General features: G+C 42.1%; 1 protein-coding gene across 3 annotated transcripts in view; it reads right to left on the bottom strand.

Annotated features, from left to right (window-relative positions):
• LOC139763493 (uncharacterized) overlaps positions 1-12,509 on the bottom strand; it is a 120,384-nt gene that overhangs the window by 29,439 nt on the left and 78,436 nt on the right. For all 3 annotated transcript variants that reach the window (XM_071689606.1, XM_071689608.1, XM_071689607.1), the window contains one exon: positions 533-844. In XM_071689606.1, coding sequence (XP_071545707.1) covers positions 533-844 — 312 coding nt within the window. The remainder of the gene's footprint in view (positions 1-532; positions 845-12,509) is intronic.

The following is a 12,509-nucleotide window of genomic DNA, read 5'->3' as shown; positions in this document are numbered from 1 at the left end:
CTTGCTTTTATTTTCAACCTCCACCTTTTACACACTCCCAAACTCAGACACCAACTTCTGAAGTTTCTAACTCAAATCTGCCTCTAGCACTGTGACATGAGCAAACAACAGCTGACTCATTCCTCAGGACTCTGTCACCTCCTACTGACTGCATACTCACCCCTTTATTCAAGACCTTTGCACTTGCCTCCCTCACTACCCCTTCCATACACAAATTAAACAGCCAAGGTGACATCACACATCCCTACTGCAGACCCACCTTTGCCTGGAACTATTCACCCTCCTTTCTACTCACTCACAAACATGCCTTACATTCTTGATAAAAACTCTCACTGCTACTAATAGCTCTCCTCACACAACACATATTCATAATACCTTCCACAAGGTATAACTATCAATACTATCACGTACTTTCTCCAGATTCATAATGCCATTACAATTCCTTCAGCATTGCCAAGTATTTCTCACATTCTTTTATGCTACAGTTTATTGATTAAATGATCACATAAATATGTATCATTAACCTTCTTACCTGGCATAACAAAGTCTATGGAGCCCCTCCTGATCTGGACATAAGATCCTTCTGTCCCCTCATACAGCCGAAGCTCAAATATTACAGGTTGGTCAGCTGATATGCTGGGAAACTTCATGAAAGATGCACATGAGCCATCAGCTGCATTCCCACCCACATTCTCTTCAGTTGTGTTGTTATCTTCACATGGTATTATGACTGTGACTTCTGTATGAGTGACAGACACTTGGGACAGATCTTCTGAGAAGCATATTTCAATGTCGGAAGATGACCTCCTAACAATCTTATTAACAGTCACGGTAGAAATATCTCCTGAAATATAGGTAATCATCGCTTAAAAGGTTTGCCTTTGAGGTGTGAAATATAGTTCTGGGTGATCTAATTTTAGTGGATTGCTGAAGCACTCATTAATGTACATCAGTATATGAAGTAACATGACTGCAAATAAGCTAATGTGGCTGAGAAATGAACTGGGGTGGTGGCAGCAGAGTTTGTGACTCAGGTGGTTGAAGAAAACATTTTATGGTATCAGATATCCAAGAATGAAAGAATCCTTAGGTTTATATTTATTTATTTATTTTGCTTTGTCGCTGTCTCCTGCGTTAGCAAGGTAGCGCAAGGAAACAGACAAAAGAATGGCCCAACCAACCCACATACACATGTATATACATATATGTCCACACACGCAAAAATATATACCTACCCATCTCAATGTATACATATATATATACACACACAGACATATACATACATACGCATGAAAATAATGCATAGTCTAACTTTATTCATTCCCATCACCACCCCGCCACACATGGAATAACAACCCCCTTCCCCCCCATGTGTACGAGGTAGCGCTAGAAAAGGACAACAAAGGCCACATTTGTTCACACTCAGTCTCTAGCTATCATGTAATAATGCACCAAAACCACAGCTCCCTTTCCACATCCAGGCCCCATAGAACTTTCCATGGTTTACCCTAGACGCTTCACAAGCCCTGGTTCAATCCATTGAGAGCATGTCGACCCTGGTATACCACAATTCACTCTATTCCTTGCACGCCTTTCATCCTCCTGCATGTTCAGGCCCCGATCACACAAAATCTTTTTCACTCCATCTTTCCACCTCCAATTTGGTCTCCCACTTCTCGTTCCCTCCACCTCTGACACATGTATCCTCTTGGTCAATCTTTCCTCACTCATTCTCTCCATGTGACCAAACCATTTCAAAACACCCTTTTCTGCTCTCTCAACCACACTTGTTTTATTACCACACATCTCTCTTACCCTATTATTACTTACTCGATCAAACCACCTCACACCACATATTGTCCTCAAACATCTCATTTCCAGCACATCCAACCTCCTCCGCACAACTCTATCCATAGCCCACGCCTCACAACCATACAACATTGTTGGAACCACCATTCCTTCAAACATACCCATTTTTGCTTTCCGAGATAATGTTCTCGACTCCCACACATTTTTCAAGGCTCACAGAATTTTCGCCCCCTCCCCTACCCTATGATTCACTTCCGCTTCCATGGTTCCATCTGCTGCCAAATCCACTCCCAGATATCAAAAACACTTCACTTCCTCCAGTTTTTCTCCATTCAAACTTACCTCCCAACTGACTTGACCTTCAACCCTACTGTACCTAATAACCTTGCTCTTATTCACATTTACTCTCAACATTCTTCTTTCACACACCTTACCAAACATAGTCACCAGCTTCTGCAGTTTCTCATACGAATCAGCCACCAGCACTGTATCATCAGCGAACAACAACTGACTCACTTCCCAAGCTCTCTCATCCACAACAGACTGCATACTTGCCCCTCTTTCCAAAACTCTTGCATTCACCTCCCCAACAACCCCATCCATAAACAAATTAAACAACCATGGAGACATCACACACCCCTGCCGCAAACCTACATTCACTGAGAACCAATCACTTTCCTCTCTTCCTACACACAAACATGCCTTACATCCTCGATAAAAACTTTTCACTGCTTCTAACAACTTGCCTCCCACACCATATATTCTTAGTACCTTCCACAGAGCATCTCTATCAACTCTATCATATGCCTTCTCCAGATCCTTAGGTATCCTCTAAAAATAATTCATCCACTGCACTCTAAATTATGGTTCACCATAATTTTGATATTATGTGTCTAATGACACATAATATCAAAAGCAAATATATTAACTGCAAACCACAAAAGCCATAGCACTTTTAGAACAATCCCCAGTTGCTGAGCATCCATAAACAACAATCACCTGCAAAATAAAACAAAAATACTTACAATGCTTTCCAACCTAATATGCTCAGTGCAAACTTCTTTGCAGTAGCACTAGACCCTTCATATTGAAACCATTTCTTAATCAACAACCAACCCTCAAGTAGAGGAAGATAAAAATCAATTACCTGTATGGTACTCATATATCATATCTCCTTCAGTAAACAATATGTTGACATAACATAAAAACATCAAAATGAACTGACACACACTAAACACCTTCCATCTCGACCCTGGTTTAAAAACCACTCTACAAGACATGAATTCATCAGAAAATATACTCCCGTGACATGTAGAAGTCCCATCTCTCCAACATTACAAACACCATTTCAACATATCAAGACCTCTCATGCTAAAGACATAACTTCTACAGTGAAGACACTGAATACTTACTCCTAAACTGTCTTTTGCTCATCCCAAAAAGACATACACACATCAGCACTACACTTCATGAACTGTCAAGAAAAGCAATAATCTCAGAAATGAACTTTATGGCACACTACTGGTGACTCAAGTCCCCTTTGAGGAAGCTCCTCTGACAAGGATCTTTTATTCCTTTCCACTAAATAATATGCTAAATATCAAAAGAACCTTTCATTATTCTTGCTTGAAGGTGAAGATTTGTAGAGGTTTTCAAAAAAGAAGAGAGAATGTTCGGGTGATGAGAGTGGCGAGAGTAAGTGAGCTTGGGAAGGAGACTTGTGTGAGGAAGTACCAGGAGAGACCAAGTGCAGAATTGGAAAAGGTGAGAGCAAAGGATGTAAGGGGAGTGGGGGAGAAATGGGATGTATTTAGGGAAGCAGTGATGGCTTGCGCAAAAGATGTTTGAGGCATGAGAATCGTGGGAGGTGAGCATATTAGAAAGTGTAGTGAGTGGTGGGATGAAGAAGTACGATTGTTAGTGAAAGAGAAGAGAGAGGCATCTGGACGATTTTTGCAGGGAAATAGTTCAAATGACTGGGAGATGTACAAAAGAAAGAGGCAGGAGGTCAAGAGAAAGGTGCAAGAGGTGAAAAAGAAGGCAAATGAGAGTTGAGGTGAGAGAGTATCATTAAATTTTAGGGAGAATAAAAAGATGTTTTGGAAGGAGGTAAATGACGTGCGTAAGACAAGACACCAAATGGGAACATCGGTGAAGGGAGCTAATGGGGAGGTAATAAGTAGTGGTGATGTGAGAAGGAGATGGAGTGAGTATTTTGAAGGTTTGTTGAATGTGTTAGATGATAAGAGTGGGAGATATAGGGTGTTTTGGTTGAGGTGGTGTGCGAAGAGAAAGGGTTAGGGAGAATGATTTGGTAAACAGAGGAGAGGTAGTGAAAGCTTTGCGGAAGATGAAAGCCGGCAAGGCGGCAGATTTGGATGGTATTGTAGTGGAATTTATTAAAAAAGGGGGTGACTGTGTTGTTGACTGGTTGGTAAGGATATCTAATGTATGTATGGCTCATGGTGAAGTGCCTGAGGATTGGTGGAATGCATGCATAGTGCCATTGTACAAAGGCAAAGGAGATAAACATGGGTGTTCTAGTTACAGAGGTACAAGTTTGTTGAGTATTCCTGGGAAAGTGTACGGGAGGGTATTGCTTGAGATGGTGAAGGCATGTACAGAGCATCACATTGGGGAAGAGCAATGTGGTTTCAGAAGTGGTAGAGGATGTGTGGATCAGGTGTTTGCTTTGAAGAATGTATGTGAGAAACACTTAGAAAAACAAATGGATTTGCATGTAGCATTTATGAATCTGGAGAAGGCATACGATAGAGTTGATAGAGGTGCTCTGTGGAAGGTATTAAGAGTATATGGTGTGGGAAGCAAGTTGCTAGAAGCAGTGAAAAGTTTTTATCAAGGATGTAAGGCATGTGTACGAGTAGGAAGAGAGGAAAGTGATTGGTTCTCAGTGAATGTTGGTTTGCGGCAGGGGTGTGTGATATCTCCATGGTTGTTTAATTTGTTTATGGATGGAGCTGTTAGGGAGGTGAATGCAAGAGCTTTGGAGAGAGGGGGCAACTATGCAGTCTGTTGTGGATGAGAGAGCTTGGGAAGTGAGTCAGTTGTTGTTCGCTGATTATACAGCACTGGTGGCTGATTCGGGTGAGAAACTGCAGAAGCTGGTGACTGAGTTTGGTAAAGTATGTGAAAGAGGAAAGCTGAGAGTGAATGTGAATAAGAGCAAGGTTATTAGGTACAGTAGGGTTGAGGGACAAGTCAATTGGGAGGTAAGTTTGAATGGAGAAAAACTGGAGGAAGTGAAGTGTTTTTGATATCTGGGAGTGGATTTGGCAGCGGATGGAACCATGGAAGCGGAGGTGAGTCATAGGGTGGGGGAGGGGGCGAAAGTTCTGGGAGCGTTGAGGAATGTGTGGAAGGCGAGAACATTATCTCGGAAAGCAAAAATGGGTATGTTTGAAGGAATGGTGGTTCCAGCAATGTTATATGGTTGCAAGGCATGGGCTATGGATAGGGTTGTGCGGAGGAGGGTGGATGTGTTGGAAATGAGATATTTGAGGACAATATGTAGTGTCAGGTGGTTTGATCGAGTAAGTAATGAAAAGGTAAGAGAGATACGTGGTAATAAAGAGTGTGGTTGAGAGAGCAGAGGAGGGTGTCTTGAAATGGTTTAGTCACATGGAGAGAATGAGGATATATGAGTCAGAGGTGGAGGGAACAAGGAGAAGTGGGAGACCAAATTGGAGGTGGAAGGATGGAGTAAAAAAGATTTTGAGCGATCAGGGCCTGAACATGCAGGAGGGTGAAATGCGTGCAAGGAATAGAGTGAATTGGAACGATGTGGTATACCAGAGTCGATGTGCTGTCAATGGATTGGAACAGGCCATGTGAAGTGTCTGGGGTAAACCATGGAAAGTTTTGTGGGGCCTGGATGTGGAAAGGGAGCTGTGGTTTCGGTGCATTATACATGACAGCTAGAGAATGAGTGTGAACAAATGTGGCCTTTGTTGTGTTTTCCTAGCACTATCTCGTGCATGTGGGGGAATGGGTTGTCATTTCATGTGTGGTGGGGTGGCGATGGGAATGAATAAAGGCAGCAAGTATGAATTATGTACATGTGTTTATATGTATATGTCTGTGTATGTATATATATGTATACATTGAAATGTATAGGCATATATATGTGTGTGTGTGTGGAAGTGTACATACATACATGTGTATGCGGGTAGGTTGGGCCATTTTTCGTCTGTTTCCTTGCGTTGCCTCGCTAACGTAGGAGACAGCGACAAAGTACAATAAACATAAATAAATATCATTTCCTTTGTCGCTGTCTCCCGAGTTAGTTAGGTAGCACAAGGAAACAGACGAAAGAATGGCCCAACCCACCCACATACACATGTATATACATACATGTCCACGCACGCAAATATATATACCTATACATCTCAACACATACATATATATATATATACACACAGACATATACATATATACACATGTACATAATTCATACTGTCTGCCTTTATTCATTCCCATCGCCACCTCGCCACACATGGAATAACAGCCCCCTCCCCCTCATGTATGCGAGGTAGCACTAGGAAAAGACAACAAAGGCCACATTCGTTCACACTCAGTCTCTAGCTGTCATGTAATAATGCACCAAAACCACAGCACCCTTTCCACATCCAGGCCCCACACAACTTTCCATGGTTTACCCCAGACGCTTCACATGCCGTGGTTCAATCCATTGACAGCACATCAACCCCAGTATACCACATCGTTCCAATTCACTCTATTCCTTGCATGCCTTTCACCCTCCAGCATGTTCAGGCCCCAATCACTCAAAATCTTTTTCACTCCATCTTTCCACCTCCAATTTGGTCTCCCACTTCTCCTCGTTCCCTCCACCTCTGACACATATATCCTCTTGGTCAATCTTTCCTCACTCATTCTCTCCATGTGACCAAACCATTTTAGAACACCCTCTTCTGCTTTCTCAACCACACTCTTTTTATTACCACACATCTCTCTTACCCTATTATTACTTACTGAAATTTAATGATACTCTCTCACCCCAACTCTCATTTGCCCTCTTTTTCACCTCTTGCACCTTTCTCTTGACCTCCTGCCTCTTTCTTTTATACATCTCCCACTCATTTGCATTATTTCCCTGCAAAAATTCTCCAAATGCCTCTATCTTCTCTTTCACTAATAATCTTACTTCTTCATCCCACCACTCACTACCCTTTCTAATATGCCCACCTCCCATGCTTCTCATGCCACAAGCATCCCTTGCACAAGCCATCACTGCTTCCCTAAATACATCCCATTCCTCCCCTACTCCCCTTACCTCCTTTGTTCTCACCTTTTTCCATTCTGTACTCAGTCTCTCCTGGTATTTCCTCACACAAGTCTCCTTCCCAAGCTCACTTACTCTCACCACTCTTTTCACCCCACCATTCTCTCTTCTTTTCTGAAAACCTCTACAAATCTTCACCTTTGCCTCCACAAGATAATGATCAGATATCCCTCCAGTTGCACCTCTCAGCACATTAACATCCAAAAGTCTCTCTTTTGCGCGCCTATCAATTAACACGTAATCCAATAATGCTCTCTGGCCATCTCTCCTACTTACATATGTATACTTATGTATTTTTTTTTTTTTTTTTATACTTTGTCGCTGTCTCCCGCGTCTGCGAGGTAGCGCAAGGAAACAGACGAAAGAAATGGCCCAACCCCCCCCCATACACATGTATATACATACGTCCACACATGCAAATATACATACCTACACAGCTTTCCATGGTTTACCCCAGACGCTTCACATGTCTTGATTCAATCCACTGACAGCACATCAACCCCGGTATACCACATCGCTCCAATTCACTCTATTCCTTGCCCTCCTTTCACCCTCCTGCATGTTCAGGCCCCGATCACACAAAATCTTTTTCACTCCATCTTTCCACCTCCAATTTGGTCTCCCTCTTCTCCTCGTTCCCTCCACCTCCGACACATATATCCTCTTGGTCAACCTTTCCTCACTCATTCTCTCCATGTGCCCAAACCATTTCAAAACACCCTCTTCTGCTCTCTCAACCACGCTCTTTTTATTTCCACACATCTCTCTTACCCTTACGTTACTTACTCGATCAAACCACCTCACACCACACATTGTCCTCAAACATCTCATTTCCAGCACATCCATCCTCCTGCGCACAACTCTATCCATGGCCCACGCCTCGCAACCATACAACATTGTTGGAACCACTATTCCTTCAAACATACCCATTTTTGCTTTCCGAGATAATGTTCTCGACTTCCACACATTCTTCAAGGCTCCCAGAATTTTCGCCCCCTCCGCCACCCTATGATCCACTTCCGCTTCCATGGTTCCATCCGCTGCCAGATCCACTCCCAGATATCTAAAACACTTCACTTCCTCCAGTTTTTCTCCATTCAAACTTACCTCCCAATTGACTTGACCCTCAACCCTACTGTACCTAATAACCTTGCTCTTATTCACATTTACTCTTCACTTTCTTCTTCCACACACTTTACCAAACTCAGTCACCAGCTTCTGCAGTTTCGCACATGAATCAGCCACCAGCGCTGTATCATCAGCGAACAACAACTGACTCACTTCCCAAGCTCTCTCATCCCCAACAGACTTCATACTTGCCCCTCTTTCCAAAACTCTTGCATTTACCTCCCTAACAACCCCATCCATAAACAAATTAAACAACCATGGAGACATCACACACCCCTGCCGCAAACCTACATTCACTGAGAACCAATCACTTTCCTCTCTTCCTACACGTACACATGCCTTACATCCTCGATAAAAACTTTTCACTGCTTCTAACAACTTGCCTCCCACACCATATATTCTTAATACCTTCCACAGAGCATCTCTATCAACTCTATCATATGCCTTCTCCAGATCCATAAATGCTACATACAAATTCATTTGCTTTTCTAAGTATTTCTCACATACATTCTTCAAAGCAAACACCTGATCCACACATCCTCTACCACTTCTGAAACCACACTGCTCTTCCCCAATCTGATGCTCTGTACATGCCTTCACCCTCTCAATCAATACCCTCCCATATAATTTACCAGGAATACTCAACAAACTTATACCTCTGTAATTTGAGCACTCACTCTTATCCCCTTTGCCTTTGTACAATGGCACTATGCATGCATTCCGCCAATCCTCAGGCACCTCACCATGAGTCATACATACATTAAATAACCTTACCAACCAGTCAACAATACAGTCACCCCCTTTTTTAATAAATTCCACTGCAATACCATCCAAACCTGCTGCCTTGCCGGCTTTCATCTTCCGCAAAGCTTTTACTACCTCTTCTCTGTTTACCAAATCATTTTCCCTAACCCTCTCACTTTGCACACCACCTCGACCAAAACACCCTATATCTGCCACTCTATCATCAAACACATTCAACAAACCTTCAAAATACTCACTCCATCTCCTTCTCACATCACCACTACTTGTTATCACCTCCCCATTTGCGCCCTTCACTGAAGTTCCCATTTGCTCCCTTGTCTTACGCACTTTATTTACCTCCTTCCTAAACATCTTTTTATTCTCCCTAAAATTTAATGATACTCTCTCACCCCAACTCTCATTTGCCCTTTTTTTCACCTCTTGCACCTTTCTCTTGACCTCCTGTCTCTTTCTTTTATACATCTCCCACTCAATTGCATTTTTTCCCTGCAAAAATCGTCCAAATGCCTCTCTCTTCTCTTTCACTAATACTCTTACTTCTTCATCCCACCACTCACTACCCTTTCTAATCAACCCACCTCCCACTCTTCTCATGCCACAAGCATCTTTTGCGCAATCCATCACTGATTCCCTAAATACATCCCATTCCTCCCCCACTCCCCTTACTTCCATTGTTCTCACCTTTTTCCATTCTGTACACAGTCTCTCCTGGTACTTCCTCACACAGGTCTCCTTCCCAAGCTCACTTACTCTCACCACCCTCTTCACCCCAACATTCACTCTTCTTTTCTGAAAACCCATACAAATCTTCACCTTAGCCTCCACAAGATAATGATCAGACATCCCTCCAGTTGCACCTCTCAGCACATTAACATCCAAAAGTCTCTCTTTCGCACGCCTGTCAATTAACACGTAATCCAATAACGCTCTCTGCCATCTCTCCTACTTACATAAGTATACTTATGTATATCTCGCTTTTTAAACCAGGTATTCCCAATCGCCAGTCCTTTTTCAGCACATAAATCTACAAGCTCTTCACCATTTCCATTTATAACACTGAACACCCCATGTATACCAATTATTCCCTCAACTGCCGCATTACTCACCTTTGCATTCAAATCACCCATCACTATAACCCGGTCTCATGCATCAAAACCACTAACACACTCATTCAGCTGCTCCCAAAACACTTGCCTCTCATGATCTTTCTTCTCATGCCCAGGTGCATATGCACCAATAATCACCCATCTCTCTCCATCAACTTTCAGTTTTACCCATATCAATCTAGAGTTTACTTTCTTACACTATCACATACTCCCACCACTTCTGTTTCAGGAGTAGTGCTACTCCTTCCCTTGCTCTTGTCCTCTCACTAACCCCAGACTTTACTTCCAAGACATTCCCAAACCACTCTTTCCCTTTACCCTTGAGCTTAGTTTCACTGAGCCAAAACATCCAAGTTCCTTTCCTGAAACATACTACCTATCTCTCCTTTTTCTCATATTGGTTATATCCACACACATTTAGACACCCCAATCTGAGCCTTCGAGGAGGATGAGCACTCCCCGTGCAACTCCTCCTGTTTCCCCTTTTAGAGATGAGGGGAAAATGAAAGACGAGAGAACCAAATGAGGATCTTTAACCTCTAAGACTCAGTCATCTATTCTAGACGGTACCTTGTTCATGCAGGAAATAGTGAACATGCACATGCAAAAGAAAAACTGAATGTGTAATTATATCTGATTATGTGTAAATATGTGTACATAGCACTGCAACAATTGGCAGTGATACGTGTCATATAGTGAACCTGCACCAAGAGGCTCACCCACATATTATGCCTTCCCTCTACCGTTCCTCCATCATGCCACCACCGCCTCTACTGGACGATTTACTGTATGCATCAAATTCAGTGTCTTACAAAGCCATCTACATGTATGACTTTCATAAACAGTAATAAATGTCATCATTTAATTTGCTCATGAAGCTTACTTTCCAACTATAACTTCATCCTCTTTCACTCTTCCTCTACCATCCCAACACTGCCTCCATCAGATCTACATATTAACTTAACTTATATGCCTTGGTGTATCACTTATGTCAGCTCACTTGTTTGTACATATCCTTTACTTTTACATGCATTTCTTTCATTTCATTATGGTAAACAGAAAATCCAAATATCTTAGTGACCCAGCAATCAGTGTCATAGACTACTCAGAGGCCCTTGGCTCTCCAAACACAGACTCACTCAAATATAGAAATTTCACCACTGCTGTGATAGTTTTTTTTTTATTTCACAGGATGAGCATCATCTCAGAGGTATTCCATGGCTCAAAGGTTAATTGTACTGACTAGACTTAAGAAATAAATTCATGTTTAGAATTAACTGTAACAGCTTACTGAAAATCCCCATATGCATGTAATCTATCATCATTCTAATGTTTGCCAACAGATAGAGCGTCTCCCTTACTGTTCTCCTTAGATGGCACTATGGCGACAGGTTAGGGTTGACGTCTATCCCTATTTACTCTGGCGACAGTTTACGGATGATGTCTATTCCTATTTCCCTCTAAAATTCACATTCCTTCAGCTTATTTCCTGCTGGCTAATTTTCACATCAAGGTCTTCTTTCACTGTAACCCAGTTTCATTACCTTGAATTCATGGACTGAATTTCAACAACAATATATTACACCATCTCTGGAGCTTATCTAATTCCCCTTGCAGGTTGATGCAATCATCCTCACTTTTACCTGTGTCATAACTGGCATCATCAGCAAATATGTTACAGAGGGAATCCAATCCTTTTGAGAATTCATTTACATGGACCATTAAAAGCAGTGGTCCCAGAGTAGACACCTGCAACATGCCAACAGTGACCCCATCCTATTTCAAGGCTTTCCTAACATGCATACTTTGTTCCCTTCCAATAAAATATTCTGTCCACCAAAGAAGTATCCTCCTTACTGCTGCCTGAAGATCCCTCAACTTTATTAGCCTCCTGCATGGCATGCTGTCATATGCTTTCTGGCCGTCCAGGCACAAGAGCTTCATCCAATTCTTATGATCATACCAGAACTTGGTCTCTTATAGAAATCTAAGAGGTTTGTTACACATGATCTTCCGCTGAAATCATGCTGTTTCTCACTTATCTATTTCTCCTTTGCAAGATGTCATCCATTTGCCTTTTGCTCATCTTTCCTAGTACTTTACACAATACACAAGTGAGAGACTGGTCTGCAGTTTAGTGCCTTCTCTCAGTCTCCTTTCTTAAAGGGAGGCATTATGTTTATCCTTTTCCACTCCCTAGGTACTTTACCTTTCCCCAGCAACTTCTTGTACAATATTTGGGAGTGGTGTGTCAAGTATACCTGCATATATCTTCACTGCATATGCAAAAATATCACAAGACCATGAGCTTTATATATGTTAATACACTTAAGTGTTTTGTTAAATGTCTTTTCTATATATTTTAGTACTTTCAAAGTCTC

The sequence above is a fragment of the Panulirus ornatus genome, chromosome 47 (assembly GCF_036320965.1).
Source record: "Panulirus ornatus isolate Po-2019 chromosome 47, ASM3632096v1, whole genome shotgun sequence".
In the NCBI taxonomy this organism is placed as follows: Eukaryota; Metazoa; Arthropoda; class Malacostraca; order Decapoda; family Palinuridae; genus Panulirus; species Panulirus ornatus.
The sequence above is the reverse complement of the archived record's forward strand: the minus strand, read 5'-3'. Positions and strand labels throughout refer to the sequence as shown.